Source organism: Carcharhinus amblyrhynchos, chromosome 5 (genome assembly GCF_965287045.1).
Source record: "Carcharhinus amblyrhynchos chromosome 5, sCarAmb.v2.hapA, whole genome shotgun sequence".
In the NCBI taxonomy this organism is placed as follows: domain Eukaryota; kingdom Metazoa; phylum Chordata; class Chondrichthyes; order Carcharhiniformes; family Carcharhinidae; genus Carcharhinus; species Carcharhinus amblyrhynchos.
The window spans coordinates 70,635,163-70,651,824 of NC_137328.1; the positions used below are offsets into that span (position 1 = coordinate 70,635,163).

A 16,662-nucleotide genomic window follows, 5' to 3' on the forward strand; every position below is an offset into this window, starting at 1 on the left:
CTATTTGGGTACACTGAGGAAGAATTTAGCGTGGCCAATGCATAACTTTCAGACTGTAGGAAGAAACTGGAGCATCCGGAGGAAACCCACATAGACACGGGGAGAACATGCAGATTCTGCACTGACTATAATCCAAGCCGGGAATCAAACCTGGGTCCCTGGTGCTGTGAAGCAGTGTACTAACCACTGTGCCATTCATAAAGAGCTCCATCTTGTGCTCAAACCCATCTTTGAAATGGAGCAGTAAAATGAGCTCCCTTTCTTTAATGTGCTGGTGGAGAAATCTGTCACTGGGTTCTCAACAACTCAAGCTCACTTTCACTAGTCTGTGTTGGATTTCTACAGTTCCATGCAGTACAAGATGGACCTTAAGGACAACCTTGTGAATAGGGCAAACTTGATGCTTAAATACGATGCATCAAAGCCATTCTGCACGACTGTGTCTACCCTCATCAGATCATTGCTCACTGTATATATTGCACAGACTCAAATGGGCCCAAGGTCACCACTTTCAGCCCTAAAGAGTATTCAGTCTACTGCAAATTATCCTTGAAAGGTAAAGTTTCTCAAAAATTTGTGAAACAGGTGAAGTTAGCCATTTCAGGCTGTTATCTTGCAATAGCAACACAAGTGGTAGTCTCCATAAAACAAAAAGAAATGTCCTGCCCATCACATGAATGAGCAATGTGATATCCGAATTTCGTTGCCAGTGTGATGTCAGGTATGTACGCCGTACATTCTAATGACTGGTGGATTATATAAAACAGTCCTTCTGATGTTTGCAACAGGTGAACTATAAACTCTACCCAATCATCCCTTGCCTTCCAAAACCTAAAACAGTGTCCAACATTATTGGACAAGAATTAAACAACCCTATTCTTGCTAAGAATTAGAATAGACATCAATTTAAGATTGTCAGGCTTGCACTGTGATTCATTTGTACATGCTAGAAGTGACACATATTTACACAGCGACCTGTCCTTTGCACAGAAGGAGCATATCTGGTTCATTCCCCATGGCAATGCCATAACTAGAGTCAACCTGCCTAGTTTGAATTTGAACAAAGATTTGGCAATTGTTCCCTGGTCTATTCTCAATGGCCCTGCCTCTACTAGACTCTACTTACTGTATAAATTGCTGTTGCCCTTAAATTGGCATTCTGGCAACTGTCCTGATGAATGCAAATTGAAAAGCTTTGATAACACATCTCTTTTATCAGCAATACTCAATCTGGAACTTTCCCTCCTCAAAAAGCTATTGATCCTAGATCAATTAAACGTTTCAAAACTGAGATTTATTGATACTTGTCAGAAAGGCATCAAGGGTTATGGAACCAAGCCTGGCAAAATGGAGTTAAGAGAAAGATGAACCTTGATCTAATTGAATGGTAGATTGTGTAATTCCTTGAGCCCAATCAGTTAATGAAAGAGAGCAATGGACAGCCCAAAACACATAAGGATTCAGTGTGAAGGACAGTCTTGGGAGTTCGGACAACAGTTGACCATTGTCAACAATAATGCAATATATTGTCACAAGGCACAGTGGCATTTAACGTACTTAGAAGCAATTTGACATACCTTTCCCTGTTGCATGGAACAATCAACACATCCAACCTGGATATTTCCATGTTTAGCCCCAGGGATAATTTGAAGTCTTTCAAAATCACTGGCTAAAATCACAATATCACATCCTGAAGCATAGGCCTAGTAAAATATTAAAATAAATGGTTAGTATCAACAAAATTAACTGAATACATTTAAAATATGATCAACTCAGAATATTGCTACAATGCAAATAGGAATTAGGTCTGCATTGTTCTAAACACTATAATTAATTAAACTTAAAGATGCTTTGCCTGGCATCTCATTATGTTTCAAATATCTAGATGGGAGTTACGCACAAAATACTTTGATGTTAATTGTTCCACAAACAATAATTCTTACAAGTGCTGCTGTGACAGGCTATGTGATATGTGCCAGCACCAATTGCGACAACCACGATGAGAAAGTAGAGCTCTCTCTCTCTAATTTATATGCTGCTGTCAGAGGCATCAAGCCAATATACACTTTGCAAGGAAATCTTGTTTTGGTATATTTAACTAAAAAATATTTTTATATTTTACAAAAATCACACTCTCTCTTCAGTTAGTTGTCTTTTCCATCATTTTTTCCTGGTTTATGAAATCTGGCCAATCTTTAAACCTACCATATCTTTACAGATCGTACAGTGTTTCTTTAAATACGATACAATCCTTAACTTCTTTATTGGGTAGCCGAAGATGCACCCTTCTTAGAATATTTCTGACTGGGATAAATCATAGCTGAGAATTATTAATATCCCCTTAAAAATCAGCCACTGCACCACTACCAACCTACCTAATTTCCTAGTTCACACTAGTCAAGAAAGGTGGAAGACAGAAAGCAGAAAATTACAGGCCTAACATCTGTCACTGGGAAATTTCTGGTGACAACAGGATACTTGAAAAAAATCATAAGATCAGGCAGAGTTAATGGGGTTTTGTGAAAGCAAAAGTTTATTTCACTAAATTACTAGATTGTTTCTGTTTAAAATAACAAGAAAAGTGGAATAAGGAGAGGCTGTGGATGTGGTATACTTGGATTTCTGAAGGTAATTTGATAAGATGCCACACAAAGATATGCAGGTTAGGTGAATTAGCCATGGTAAATGCATGGCCTAGTAGGGATAGGGCAGAGGGGATGGCCTGGGTGGGGTACTCTTTCCCAGAGCCAGTGCACATCTGAATGGCCTCTTTCTGCACTGTTCTTTGGTTCAAAAGTTAACAAACAAAATTAGGAGAACATGGTGTAGTTGGTAACATATTACAATGGATGAAGGATGCTTTAGTAACAGGAATCAGTGCAGAGTTATGTGGAGTTCTCTTTTTGGTTGGCAAGCTGCAACTAGTGCAGTGCCATTGGGATCAGTGGCGCCTCAATTAATTACAATCAATATCAATGATATGGACGAAGGGATTGAATGTATGGTTGCTAAATTCACCATTGACACCAAAATAGATAGGAAAGGAAGCGGCCAAGATGTGATTTTCTGCATTACTGGTACTTTCGTATATCAAATGACAGGCCATGCAGAAGGAAGTACTCAGTTTCCAAGCTACATTTGAAGCTAACCCCTTGGTTGTAGCTAAAAGAAAATGGGTGAGACTGGCTAAGAACCCTCATTGATCCAAGATAAAATGGAAATATTAAGTGAGGTTTATTTTTTCAGATGGAATAATATTCAGTATTGTGTAACGAGGCAGGAAGAATTAGGGATCTTATTGAGAGGGATCCTCTTGGGACGAGCGATCATAGTATGGTTGAGTTTTTGATGCCGATGGAGGATGAGAAAGTAGGGTCCCGAACCTGTGTCCTCTGTTTGAACAGAGGGGAGTACGATAGGATGAGAGAGGAATTGGCAAATGTAGATTGGGGGCGCAGATTGGTTGGTAGGACAGCTGAGGAACAGTAGAAGGTATTTAAGGAGATCTTTTTCGGTGCTCAGCAGAGATATATTCCGATAGTAAAGAAGGAATGTAGGAGAAGGGATAATCAGCCGTGGTTATCGAAGGAAATAAAGGAGAGTATTAAATTAAAAGCTGATTAGTTCAGAGTGGCTAAAAGTAGTGGGCGATTAGAGGATTGGGAAAGGTTTAAAAATCAACAAAGAATGACTAAGAAGTTGATAAAGAAAGGAAGGATAGACTATGAAGCTAAACTAGCACTAAATATAAAAAAGGACAGTAAGAGTTTTTACAAATATATAAAGAGGAGGAGGCTGGCTAGAGTGAATGTTGGACCCTTAGAGGATGAGAGGGGGGATTTAGTGGTGGGAGATGAGGAAATGGCTGAAGCCTTAAATAAGTTTTTTGCCTCGGTCTTCACGGAGGAGGACGCAAATAGTTTGCTGGACATTAAAGATAGAAGGATGGTAGGAGTTGAGGGCCTGACTGTGATTACTGTCACTAGAGAGGTAGTGCTTGATAGACTAATGGGACTGATGGTGGACAAGTCCCCAGGACCGGATGGAATGCATCCCAGGGTTCTGAAGGAAATGGCAGAGGTGATAGTGGATGCCTTAGTGATTATTTACCAAAATTCGCTGGATTCCGGGGAAGTGCCGGAAGATTGGAAAACGGCTAATGTTACACCGCTGTTTAGAAAAGGTAGCAGACAAAAGGCAGGGAATTATAGGCCGGTTAGTTTAACATCTGTAGTTGGATAAATGCTTGAATCCGTCATCAAAGAACAAATAGCGAGGCACCTAGAAAGAAATGGTTTGATAGAGCGGACGCAGCACGGATTCGTTAAGGGGAAGTCATGTTTGACAAATTTATTGGATTTCTATGAGGATGTGACTAGTGCGGTGGACGGAAGGGAGCCGGTGGATGTGGTGCTTCTAGATTTTCAAAAGGCGCTTGACAAAGGTGCCTTACAAAAGGCTGCTTCAGAAGGTTAGGATGCATGGAGTTGGGGATAAGGTGTTAGCGTGGATAGAGGATTGGTTACCTAATAGGAGGCAGAGAGTTGGTATCAATGGGTGCTATTCTGATTGGTGGTTGGTGACTAGTGGAGTGCCGCAGGGATCGGTGCTGGGGCCTCAGCTATTTACCATTTATATAGATGATCTGGAGGAGGGGGCTGAGTGTAGGGTAACAAAATTTGCTGATGACACAAAGATGAGTGGAAAAGCAAATTGTGCGGAGGGTGTGGAAAGTCTGCAGAGGGATCTGGATAGGCTGACCGAGTGGGCAAGGACCTGGCAGATGGAGTACGATGTTAGCAAGTGTGAGGTTATCCACTTGGGCAGAAATAATAGGAGGAGGGATTACTATTTAAAGGGCGAAAAGCTGCAGCATGCTACGGTGCAGAGGGACCTGGGGGTCCTTGTGCATGAGTCGTAAAAACCCAGTCTGGAGGTGCAGCAGGTGATCAAGAAGGTGAATGGGATGCTGGCCTTTATAGTGAGGGGGATAAAACATAAAAGCAGGGAGGTCTTGCTGCAACTGTACAGGGCACTGGTGAGGCCGCAGCTGGAGTACCGTGTGCAGTTTTGGTCGTCGCACTTGCGCAAGGATATTTTGGCCTTGGAGGGAGTGCAGAGGAGGTTCACTAGGCTGATACCGGAGATGAGGGGATTGGACTATGAAGAGAGACTAAATAGACTGGGTCTGTACTCGTTGGAGTTTAGAAGGATGAGGGGGGAATCTTACAGAGACGTATTAGATAATGAAAGGGATGGGTAGGGTAGAGATAGAGAGATTCTTCCCGCTTAGAAAGGATAGCGGGACTACAGGGCACAGCCTCAAGATAAGTTGGGGGGGGGGGGTGGGTGGGTGGGTGCAGTTTAGATCAGAGTTGAGGAGGAACTTCTTCACTCAAAGGGTGGTGAATCTCTGGAATTCTCTGCCCGTTGAAGTGGTGGAGGCTACCTCGCTAAATATACTTAAGTCACGGGTAGATAGGTTTTTGACAGACAAGGGAATTAAGGGTTATGGGGAGAGAGCGGGAAAGTGGAACTGATCCACTTCAGATCAGCTATGATCTTACTGAATGGCGGGGCAGGCTCGAAGGGCTAGATGGCCTGCTCCTGCTCCTATTTCTTATGTTCTTATGTTATGTTCAGTATTGAAATCAAAACTCTCAAGTTATTGAATTTCTTAATTACCTTTGCCAACCATATACAGTTTCAGTCTATAACTCAGGAACTATTATTAAACAGCACAGGACATTGGTGACGAGGGGGTTACGTGAATACAGGTCCGTTAATCAGCCAAATTTCATCCAGTCGATGAAGATCTTTTGCTTTTGGCCAATTAATCATTGTTTACTCTACCACTTACCTGTGAAACCAAATGATAATTGATAATGATAAACTCGCCCGAAACCAAAGGACTCTACAAGCATGACAAAAGTTAACCCTTATGAATTATACAAAATTTACCCCAAAATTGATGAAGTTTTGTTAAAATTACCGATCTGATTTCCTACAAAAACACTAAAAAAGAGAAAATCTGAAGCAACACTGCTCCAGGTTGGTATAGATAATAGTATCAGTTTTTTTTATACATGTAAAAACTAATTAGAACATTTGATTGTGCTGTTATTTCAAATCTATATACTGTCGATGTTCCATACGGAAGCAACATAATATTTTAGATAATAACTTCAACAGAAATGGGTCACCAAATTCAGACTAATATTTAACTGCTCATTGAAATGGCTTAGCAAGCCAGTCAAAGCTCAAACATGACAATCTGGAGATGGATGCTAAATGTCAGTTTTGCCAAATGATACCACACCCTGATAATGATAATGCTACCCAGTAATTCCCATTTCAGCTGAAGATTGCTAATGCAGGCATTGAGCCACAGATCGTTCTGAAACATACAGTTCTGCAACAAACTGGACAATGTAGCTACCTAATGAACCAAGGGAAAGCCTCCTGAAAGATTTAATAAAAACAAATTGTTTTATTGGACATAATGTGGGAAAATAAAACCATTGTTAAGTTGATCATCATTTGGCATTTCTTTATCTGCATTTAAATTATACAAGAAGTGAATGCTTATTCATTGAACAGCATTCATTAAGGTGCTTACAGGTTTGTAAAAATACATCTGTGTAGCCGAGTAAAATGTTTTTCAAAGCAAACTCTAAAGTTAAAGCTTATTTATTAGTCACAATTAAGGCTTGCATTAACACTGCAATGAAGTTACTGTGAAATTCCCCTAGTTGCCACACTCCGACGTCTGTTTGGGTCAATGCACTTAACCAGCATGTCTTTCAGATTGTGTGAGGAAACCCACGCAAACACAGGGAGAATGTGCAAACTCATACAGATAGATAGTGACCCAAGCCAGGAATTGAACCCAAGTCCCTGGCATGCTCAGGCATCAGTGCTAACTACTGTGCTGCCGTTTTGATCAAGTTCTACGTTCTTTAAAACAATGATTAAATGCTATTCTTCTTAATTAACGTGAGACACACCAGCCTAGCTGACATCATACATCTAAAACATTTTTAAAAATGCTAAAGAAAACTGTAATTTTAAACACCGGTCATAATTAGCTGCAGTCAAAATATAAACCATTAATGAATGGCTTATGATATTTAGAATAAAAGCTTCATATTTCAGAATGATTATTAATATCTTGTAAGCTTTCTGCCTTTCTCTCTTCCTTTAACATGCTTCTTCAAACCTAACTGGGTCATCTGTTCTCATGTCTGCTTTGGTTTGGCATTAATTTTTTGCTTGGTTACTCTGGTTACGCAAAGCACTGTGGGATGTTTTAATATGTTAATGTTCACATAATTGTGAACACAGTCAATAATTAAGTATTTTGCAACAAAGTCGACATAAACATGTGATTAAACTTGTTTGTGTAGATCTCAAGAATACAACAACGCCACGTTAAATATTATGGAACTAAATAATTCGAGTCTAAGTTTGAGCCAGGCTGCTGTTGTAGATTTTATTGATGATAGCAAGAAGAGAAATTCCATTATTAAACCTCTTAAAAATCAGTCAAGAACAGAAAAACAAACAAAATATTAGTCGTGCCCCAGTTGAGACTGGGGTAAAATATAAATGCTATTGAAGTTAACCAGGGTACTCAGTAAAAATTGTCATTTTTATATTTTTAAAAATGGACAAGGCTTTACCCAGACTAACCCTGACTCAAAGCAGATGAATTTCTAACCTTCACATAATCAAACAGGGACTCAATATCATTTTTTTAAAAAAAAGGTGTCAATGTCTTTTCCTGGAGCTGCACAAAGTTTCTGCACATCTCTAAAGAAGAATTCTGGCCACTCAAGATGCGGTGCCTCAAAGTTTGCTACTCCTAATATCCAATGTGGCCCAACCATTATCTGCTCCAAAACACACTGGGTTTCAACCAGGTGCCTCATTAGTCAATCCGCTGTCACATAACAGACTAGAGCTGTCTGAATTCCTTCAATTTATAAGCTGGCGTCATCTTCAGTCACTTTTTGATCTACAAAGAGGAATAGTGCTCCAGGCAAACAGCTTATGTCTATCAACCATCTTAGCAGCAGCAGCAAGATAGTTCTTCCCAGAAAGCCATCAGTCCCTCATCTAAATCACGAACATTGGAATTGGTGCCTTCAAAACAATTGAGGTCTACATGCCTTCTTCCCTCATGAAAATCCACACTTCTTGAAAGACAGGTCATCCTGCGATTGTCAACCAATCTACTCTCTGAAGAAACCCTCCATCGGACTTTCAATTCTGGACTCACATAAAACCATAACTTGTACTTCATTGTGGTCTGGCGCAGTACCGCTTTCTTTCCCTTACTGCCCTTCTTTTGTACGAATGCGAAAAGGGATGGATATTGTGGAACCGTTTTTTTAGTGTTTTGTATGTGTGAAATAAACCGTCTTATCTTGGATTTGCTGTGCAGGTTATTATAGAGTGGACTGTAGCATTCTAAAGTTAAGTGATGGGGAAAATTTGCCACCAGTTATAAAGAGCATGGGGAGAGTGGAAATCAAAAGTCAGAAACACGTTTCTGTTAACCTATGGGTAGATCATAGAATCATGCAGTGCAGAAGGCCATTTAACCCATCGAGTCTGCACTGACCACAATTCCACCCAGGCCCTATCCCTATAACCAATACATTTACCCCAACTCTTCCCCCTGACAGCAAGGAGCAACTTAGCATTGCCAATCCACCTAACCCACATATCTTTGGACTATGGAAGCAAACTAGAGCACCCGAGAGGAGAAATCAGGGTTGTTTGAGTGAATCCCCCTCCCGTTTATAGGAGTGGTAAAACAGGACATACTTTGTAGTAGTGAACAATAAGGTAACTATTTGCTCCGCAAGTGCCACCTGAGCTTTAAATTGAACTGTGTTTAGACAATGCAAAATGTTTACAGCAAAAATTGACATGCAAATGGCGTTTAAACAGATTTCCAAAAAACTCAACTCTGGAAATTTCACTCCAATATATATTAGGAAGGTGTTTGTCTGGAGTAAGGGGAAATATGAAGACATCAGGCAGATAATTGGACGAATAAACTGGAAGGAGGCGTTCTTGGGGAAAAGTACAGAAGGAAGATGGCGGATATTCAAGGAATGTTTGACTGGAGCTCTGCACGATAACGTTCCGATGAGTCAAGGAGGTTTTGGTAGGGCGTGGGAACCGTGGTGCACGAAGGTTGTGGTGAATCTAGTCAGGAAGAAAGGAAAGGTGTATAAAAGGGTCAGAGAGCTAGAAGATGTTAAGGATCTAGAGGAGTATAAGGCTTGTAGAAAGGAGCTTAAAAAGGAAATTAGGAGAGCCTGAAGGGGTCATGAGAAGGCCTTGGCAGGTAAGATTAAGGAGAATCCCAAGGCCTTCTACAAATATGTGAAAAGTAAAAGGATGAGAAGAGAAGGGATAGGACCTATAAAAGGTGAAGGGGGAAAGTCTGTGTGGAACCGGAAGAAATGGCAGAGGTGCTTAATGAGTACTTTGCCTCGGTATTCACAGTGGAAAGTGATCTGGGAGGTTGTACTACAGGTTTGCGGCAGTCTGAAAAGATTGAGTATGTGGATGTTAAGGAAGAGGATGTGTTAGAACTTTTAAACTCTATCAAGATAGACAAGTCGCTGGGACTGGATGGGATGTACCCCAGGTTACTGTGGGAGGTGAGGGAAGTGATTGCAGAGCCCCTGGCGATGATCTTTGCGTTGTCCATGGAGACAGGAGAGGTTCCGGAGGATTGCGGATGTGGTTCCTATTTTCAAGAAAGGGAACAGGGATAGCCCGGGAAATTACCGACCGGTGAGTCTGACCTCAGTGGTTGGTAAGTTGATGGAGAGGTTTCTGAGAGACAAGATTTATGAGCATTTGGAGAAGTTTAGAATGATCAGAAATAGTCAACACGGTTTTGTCAAGGGCAAATTGTGCCTTACGAGCCGAGTTGAGTTCTTTGAGAACGTGACTGAGCACATTGACGAAGGAAGAGTGGTAGACATGGTTTAAGTGGACTTCAGCAAGGCATTTGATAAGGTCCCCCACGCAAGACTTCTTGAGGTGAGAGGGCATGGGATCCTGGGGCCTTTGGCCTTGTGGATCCAGAACTGGCTTGCCTGCAGAAGGCAGAGAGTGGTTGTGGATGGGTCTTTTTCTGCATGGAGGTCGGTCACCAGTGGAGTGCCCCAGGGATCTGTTCTAGGACCCTTGCTGTTTGTCATTTTCATAAATGACCTGGATGAGGAAGTGGAGGGATGGGTTAGTAAGTTTGCAGACGGTACGAAGGTTGGTGGTGTTGTGGATGGTCTGGAGGGATGTCAGAAGTTGCAGCGGGACATAGATAGGATGCAAGACTGGGCGGAGAAGTGGCAGATGGACTTCAACGCAGATAAATGTGTAGTGGTCCATTTTGGCAGGACCAATGAGATGAAGGAATACAATATCAAGGGTAGGAGTCTTAGATGTGTTGAAGAGCAGAGGGATCTTGGGGTCCAGGTCCATAGGACTCTTAAATCGGCCTCGCAGGTGGAGGATGTGGTTAAGAAGGCATATGGTGTACTGGCCTTCATTAATCGAGGGATTGAGTTTAGGAGTTGGGAGGTAATGCTGCAACTTTATAAGACCCTTGTCAGACCCCACTTGGACTACTGTGCGCAGTTCTGGTTGCCTCACTATAGGAAGGACGTGGAAGCTATTGAAAGGGTGCAGAGGAGATTTACAAGGATGTTGCCTGGATCGGGAGGCATGCCTTATGAAGATAGGTTGAGGGAGCTGGGGCTCTTCTCCCTGGAGAGACGAAGGTTCAGAGGCGACCTGATAGAGGTTTATAAGATGTTGAGAGGAATAGATAGGGTGGATTCTCAGAGGCTATTTCCCAGGGCTGAAATGGTCGCTACAAGAGGACACAGATTTAAGGTGCAGGGAAGCAAGTACAGAGGAGATGTTACGGGTAAGTTTTTCGCTCAGAGGGTGGTGAGTGAATGGAATCGGCTGCCGTTGGTGGTGGTGGAGGTGAACTCACTGGGGTCTTTTAAAAGACTTCTGGATGAGTATATGGGATCTAATGGGATTGGGGGTTATAGATAGGTCTATGGCTTAGTAGGTATAGAAGTGATCAGCGCAACTAGTGGGCCGAAGGGCCTGTTTGTGCTGTAGTGTTCTATGTTCTATATCCTACAAATGGCTAATGAAGCCAAGTGAAAATTGTATTTCACATGAAATGAGATATAAATATTTATCTAAAAACACAGAAGGAGAAAAGGTAAATGGAACTAGGATAATGGACTTAAAAATTGAACAGGTCTGTCACAAAGAAGAGTATGTCATTCTGAGCAGAAATGTCTGTGGTTAGCTTTTCTAATTTCTAACAAATGGCTGTCGAATATTTGTCACCCTGGTTAGCAGGTGAAATATTAAGAGTTCCATTTACACCATATAACTTTTCCAAAAGGAATCACTTTCCAAAAGGAAAAGGGAGAAAGAAAAGTGGGTGAGCAAAAAGGACACTGGGATTCTTTTAATAATTCACACAATGTTGATGCCCTACTCAACACAGAATCAAATGGTTAAAAGAGGCCATTCAGCTGACACATCCAAGCTAGTCTTCTAATTGAGCAACTTACCAAGTGCCATTCCTGTCTGTTCCCCATAGCCATACAAATTTTTTCAGATAATGATTTAGTTTTCTTTTGAAAGGAAATTAAGCAACCCCACCTCCACCAGACTTTCAAGCAGTACATTCCAGAACTTAATAATCTGCTGCATGAAGAAGTTTTGCCTCATGTTGCCATTGCTTCTTTTGCCAATAACCTCAAATGCTGCAATAAAAGGAAAAAATGTTGGAAACACCAAGCAGATCAGGCACATTTGTGGCAAGAAACAGAGCTAATGCTTCAATTCGAGGTTCCCTTTCATCAGAACCTTGATCCAGTTGTGATGAAAGGTCACCTCAGCCTGAAACGTTGGCTCTGTTTCTCTCCACAGATGCTGCCTAACCTGCTAAAGCTGGTTCCAACAGTTTTTCTTTCGATTTCCAAATTCCAACATCTGTAGCATTTTACTTTTGACCTTAAGTTATGTCCTCTGGTTCTTAAGAACATAAGAAATAGGAGCAGGAGTAGGCCATCTAGCCCTTTGAGCCTGCCCCGCCATTCAATAAGATCATAGCTGATCTGAAGTGGATCAGTTCCAATTTCCCGCTTTCTCCCCATAGCCCTTAATTCCCTTGTCTATCAGAAACCTATCTACCCGTGGCTTAAATATATGCAGTGAGGTAGCCTCCACCACTTCAATGGGCAGAGAATTCCAGAGACTCACCACCCTTTGAGTGAAGAAGTTCCTCTTCAACTCCGATCTAAACTGCATCCACCCCCACCTCTTATTTTGAGGCTGTGCCCTCTAGTTCTGCTATCCTTTCTAAGCAGGAAGAATCTCTCTATCTTTACTCTATCCATCCCTTTCATTATCTTACACGTCTCTATAAGATCCCCCCCCTCATCCTTCTAAACTCCAACAAGTACAGACCCAGTCTATTCAATCTCTCCTCATAGGCTAACCCCCTCATCTCCGTTGTCATCCTAGTAAACCTCCTCTGCACTCCCTCTAAGGCCAAAATATCCTTGCGTAAGTGCGGCGACCAAAACTGCACACAGTACTCCTGCTGCAGCCTCACCAATGCCCTATACAGCTGCAGCAAGCCCTCCCTACTTTTATATTCAATCCCCCTCGCTATGAAGGCCAGCATCCCATTAGCCTTCCTGACTGCCTGCTGCACCTGCAGGCTGGGTTTTTGCGACTCATGCACAAGGACCCCAAGGTCCCTCTGCACCGTTGCCTGCTGCAGTTTTTCGCCACGTAAGTAATAGTCCTTCCTACCATTATTCCTACCAAAGTGGACCACCTCGCACTTGCCAACATTAAATTCCATTTACCAGTTCCTGGCCCATTCGCCCAACCTATCTAGATCCTTCTGCAGACTCTCCATACCCTCCACCAATCTTGGTGTCATCAGCAAATTTTGACACCATACACTCGGTTTCCTCCTCCAGATCATCTATATAAATGGTAAATAGCTGAGGCCCCAGCACCGACCCCTGGGGCACTCCACTAGTCACCAACCACCAATGTAAATAGCACCCATTAACCCCCACTCTCTGCCTCCTATTTGACAACCAATCCTCTATCCACGCTAACACCCTACCCCCAACTCCATGCCCCCTTACCTTTTGCAATAACCTCTCGTGAGGTATCTTGTCAAACGCCTTCTGAAAATCAAGACAGACCACATCCACCGGCTCTCCTCTATCCACTGCCCTGGACACATCCTCATAGAACTCCAATAAATTTGTCAGACACGACTTCCCCTTAACGAAACCGTGCTGCGTCTGCTCTATCAAGCAATTCCCCTCAAGATGCCTCGCTATTTCCTCCTTGATGACGGATTCTAACATTTTACCTACAACAGACGTTAAACTAACAGGCCTACAATTCCCTGCCTTTTGCCTGGCACCCTTCTTAAACAACGGCGTAACATTAGCCGTTTTCCAATCTTCCGGCACTTCCCCGGAATCCAGCGACATTTGGAAAATAACCACCAAGGCATCCACTATCACCTCCGCCATTTCTTTCAGAACCCTCGGATGCATTCCATCCGGTCCTGGGGACCTGTCCACAATCAGTCCCTCCAGTCTGTCGAGCACCGCCTCTCTAGTAACAATAATGTCATTAAGACCCTCCAGTCCTACCACCTTTCCATCGCTAACACCCAGCAAATTATTCACGTCCTCCTCCGTGAAGACCGAAACAAAAAAGTTATTCAAGACCTCAGCCATTTCCCCATCCCCTACCACTAAGTCCCCCCTCTCATCCTCTAAGGGTCCAACGTTCACCCTAGCCAGCCTCTTCCTTTCTATATATTTATAAAAACTCTTGCTGTCCTTTTTTATATTAAGCGCTAGCCCAGCTTCATAGTTTCTCCTACCCTTCTTCATCAACTTCTTTGTCAATCTTTGTTGACATTTAAACCTCTCCCAATCTTCTTCTCGCCCACTACTCTTAGCTACTCTAAACGCCTCCGCTTTTAATTTAACACTTTCCTTCACCTCCTTCGTTATCCACGGCTTATTACCTCTCCTCCTACAGTCCTTTTTAACCATCGGAATAAATTTCTGCTGAGCACCAAGAAAGATCTCCTTAAAGATCCTCCACTGCTCCTCAGCAGACCTACCTTCCAACACGCTCCCCCAATCAACATTCGCCAATTCTTCTCTCATCCTACCGTACTCCCCTCTGTTCAAACAAAGGACGCGTGTCCGGGAACCCACTTTCTCCTCCTCCATCTGCACCAGAAACTCCACCATACAATGATCACTTTCCCCAAGAGGATCCTTCACCACAAGGTCCCTAATTCTACCCGCCTCATTACATAACACCAGATCCAAGATAGCTCGCTCCCTCGTCGGCTCCAACACACACTGTTCAAGGAAACTATCCTGGCAGCATTCCAAGAACTCCTCCTCGAGCCCACCGCGTCCAACATGGGTCGACCAATCAATATGTAGATTGAAATCCCCCATAATTATCGCCGTTCCATTCCTGCACGCCGCACTTATTTGCACGTTAACAGCCCGCCCCATCTCCAGATCATTATTCGGGGGCCTATAAACGACACCCACCAGCGTCTTCCTCCCTTTGCTGTTCCTAATCTCCACCCACAACGATTCCACTTTCTGCTCTTTGGTTCCTATATCATCCCTTGCTACCACCCTGATGCTATCCTTAATCAGCAGAGCTACACCCCCCCCTTTTTCCTCCTGCCTATCCTTCCTAAACCTGTCATTCATATCTGGTCTGGCCTATATGTGTCATCAACAGCAATGATGAGCGGTTGACTCTGAAATGTCCTCAGGGATGGGCAATAATTGCTGGCCCAGCCAGTGATGTCACATCCATGAATAAAATAACAATTGTCATCAATTTCAAATGGTTAAAAATAATTTACACTTGAGTGGACACAGAGGGAGCACATGGTTCTCACAGTTAATGTTCTGTGCAATCAGCATGCACCGCACTTCACTTGCCTTTGCTTTATTTGCATATTACTTCAGTCATAACTAATAAGGGAAAATATTACGCAGAAGTAAACCAGTGGAACGTGGTAATCCTGCAAATGGGCAGTCAAAATATCTCATGGGCTGCAATCCAAACCCAATTGGCATTATGTTGCCCCTGGGCAGGATTACAGCCATCAATAATCCCATTAATTATGTTAGATAAAACTTGTATATTCAGACACTTAATGTAGTGATGTGGGATATGAGAAGAGACCCTGTACCTTATATTGTCTTATGTCCTGCACATTAGTCTTTTGAAGTGACAGTTCAACTTTACACTACTTGGGCCACAGGTTGCCCATCATTAGTTTAGATTCATACAAGAACTCTGTCCCTTGCTTTTGTTTTAAAACACTCACATAACCCAACAGTTTAAAAAGTATGACAAGAATATTAGAACCATAGAATACTACAGCACAGAAACAGGCCTTTTGGCTGTGCCGAACCATTTTTCTGCCTAGTCTCACTGACCTGCACCTGGACCACATCCCTCCACACCCCTCTCATCCATGTCCCTGTCCAAGTTTTTCTTAAACGTTAAAAGTGAGCTCACATTTACCACTTCATCTGGCAGCTCATTCCACACTCCCACCACTGTGTGTGTGGAGAACCCCTCAACATTCCCTTTAAACTTTTCCCCCTTCACCCAGGTCCTCTAGTTTTTTTCTCCCGTAGCCTCAGTAGGAAAAAGCCTGCTTGCATTCACTCTATCTATACCCATCATAATTTTATACACCTCCATCAAATCTCCCCTCTTTCTTTTACGCTCCAGGGAATAAAGTCCTAACCTAGTCAACCTTTCTCTGTACCTCAGTTTCTCAAGTTTTGGCAACATCCTTGTAAACCTTCTCTGCACTCTTTCAACCTTATTAATATCCTTCCTGTAATTAGGTGACCAAAACTGCACACAATACTCTAAATTTGGCTTCACCAACGTCTTATACAACCCTCACCAAAACATTCCAACTCTTATACTCAATACATTGATTTATAAAGGCCAATGTTCCAAAAGCACTCTTTCACTCTTTACAACCCTAAATACCTGTGACGCCACTTTTAGGGAATTATGTATCTGTATTCCCAGATCCCTCTGTTCTACTGCACTGTTCAGTGTCCTACAATTTACCTTGTATGTTCTACCTTGGCTTGTCCTTCCAAAGTGCAATACCTCACTTGTCTGCATTAAACTCCATGTGCCATTTTTCAGCCCATTTTCTTAGCTGGTCCAAATCCTTCTGCAAGCTTTGAGAACCTTCCTCACTGTCCACTACACCTCCAATCTTTGTATCATCAGCAAATTTGCTGATTCAATTTACCACATTATCATCCAAATCATTGATATAGATGACAAATAACAATGGACCCAGCACTGAACTCTATGGCACACCACTAGTCACAGGCCTCCACTCAGAAGCAATCCTCCACTACCACTTGCTGGCTTCTTCCATTGAGCCAATGTCTAATCCAGTTGACTACCTTTCCACATATACCTAGTGGCTGAACCTTTCTAACTAACCTCCCATGTGGGACCTTGTCAAAGGCC

The 16,662-nt window shown here is 42.6% G+C and overlaps 1 protein-coding gene across 2 annotated transcripts in view; it reads right to left on the bottom strand.

Moving 5' to 3' along the window:
- The window catches only part of dmxl1 (Dmx like 1), a 193,217-nt gene that overhangs the window by 141,957 nt on the left and 34,598 nt on the right, over positions 1 to 16,662 (bottom strand). For both annotated transcript variants that reach the window (XM_080188967.1, XM_080188966.1), the window contains exon 2: positions 1,578 to 1,703. In XM_080188967.1, the coding sequence (XP_080045093.1) occupies positions 1,578 to 1,703 (126 nt within the window). The remainder of the gene's footprint in view (positions 1 to 1,577; positions 1,704 to 16,662) is intronic.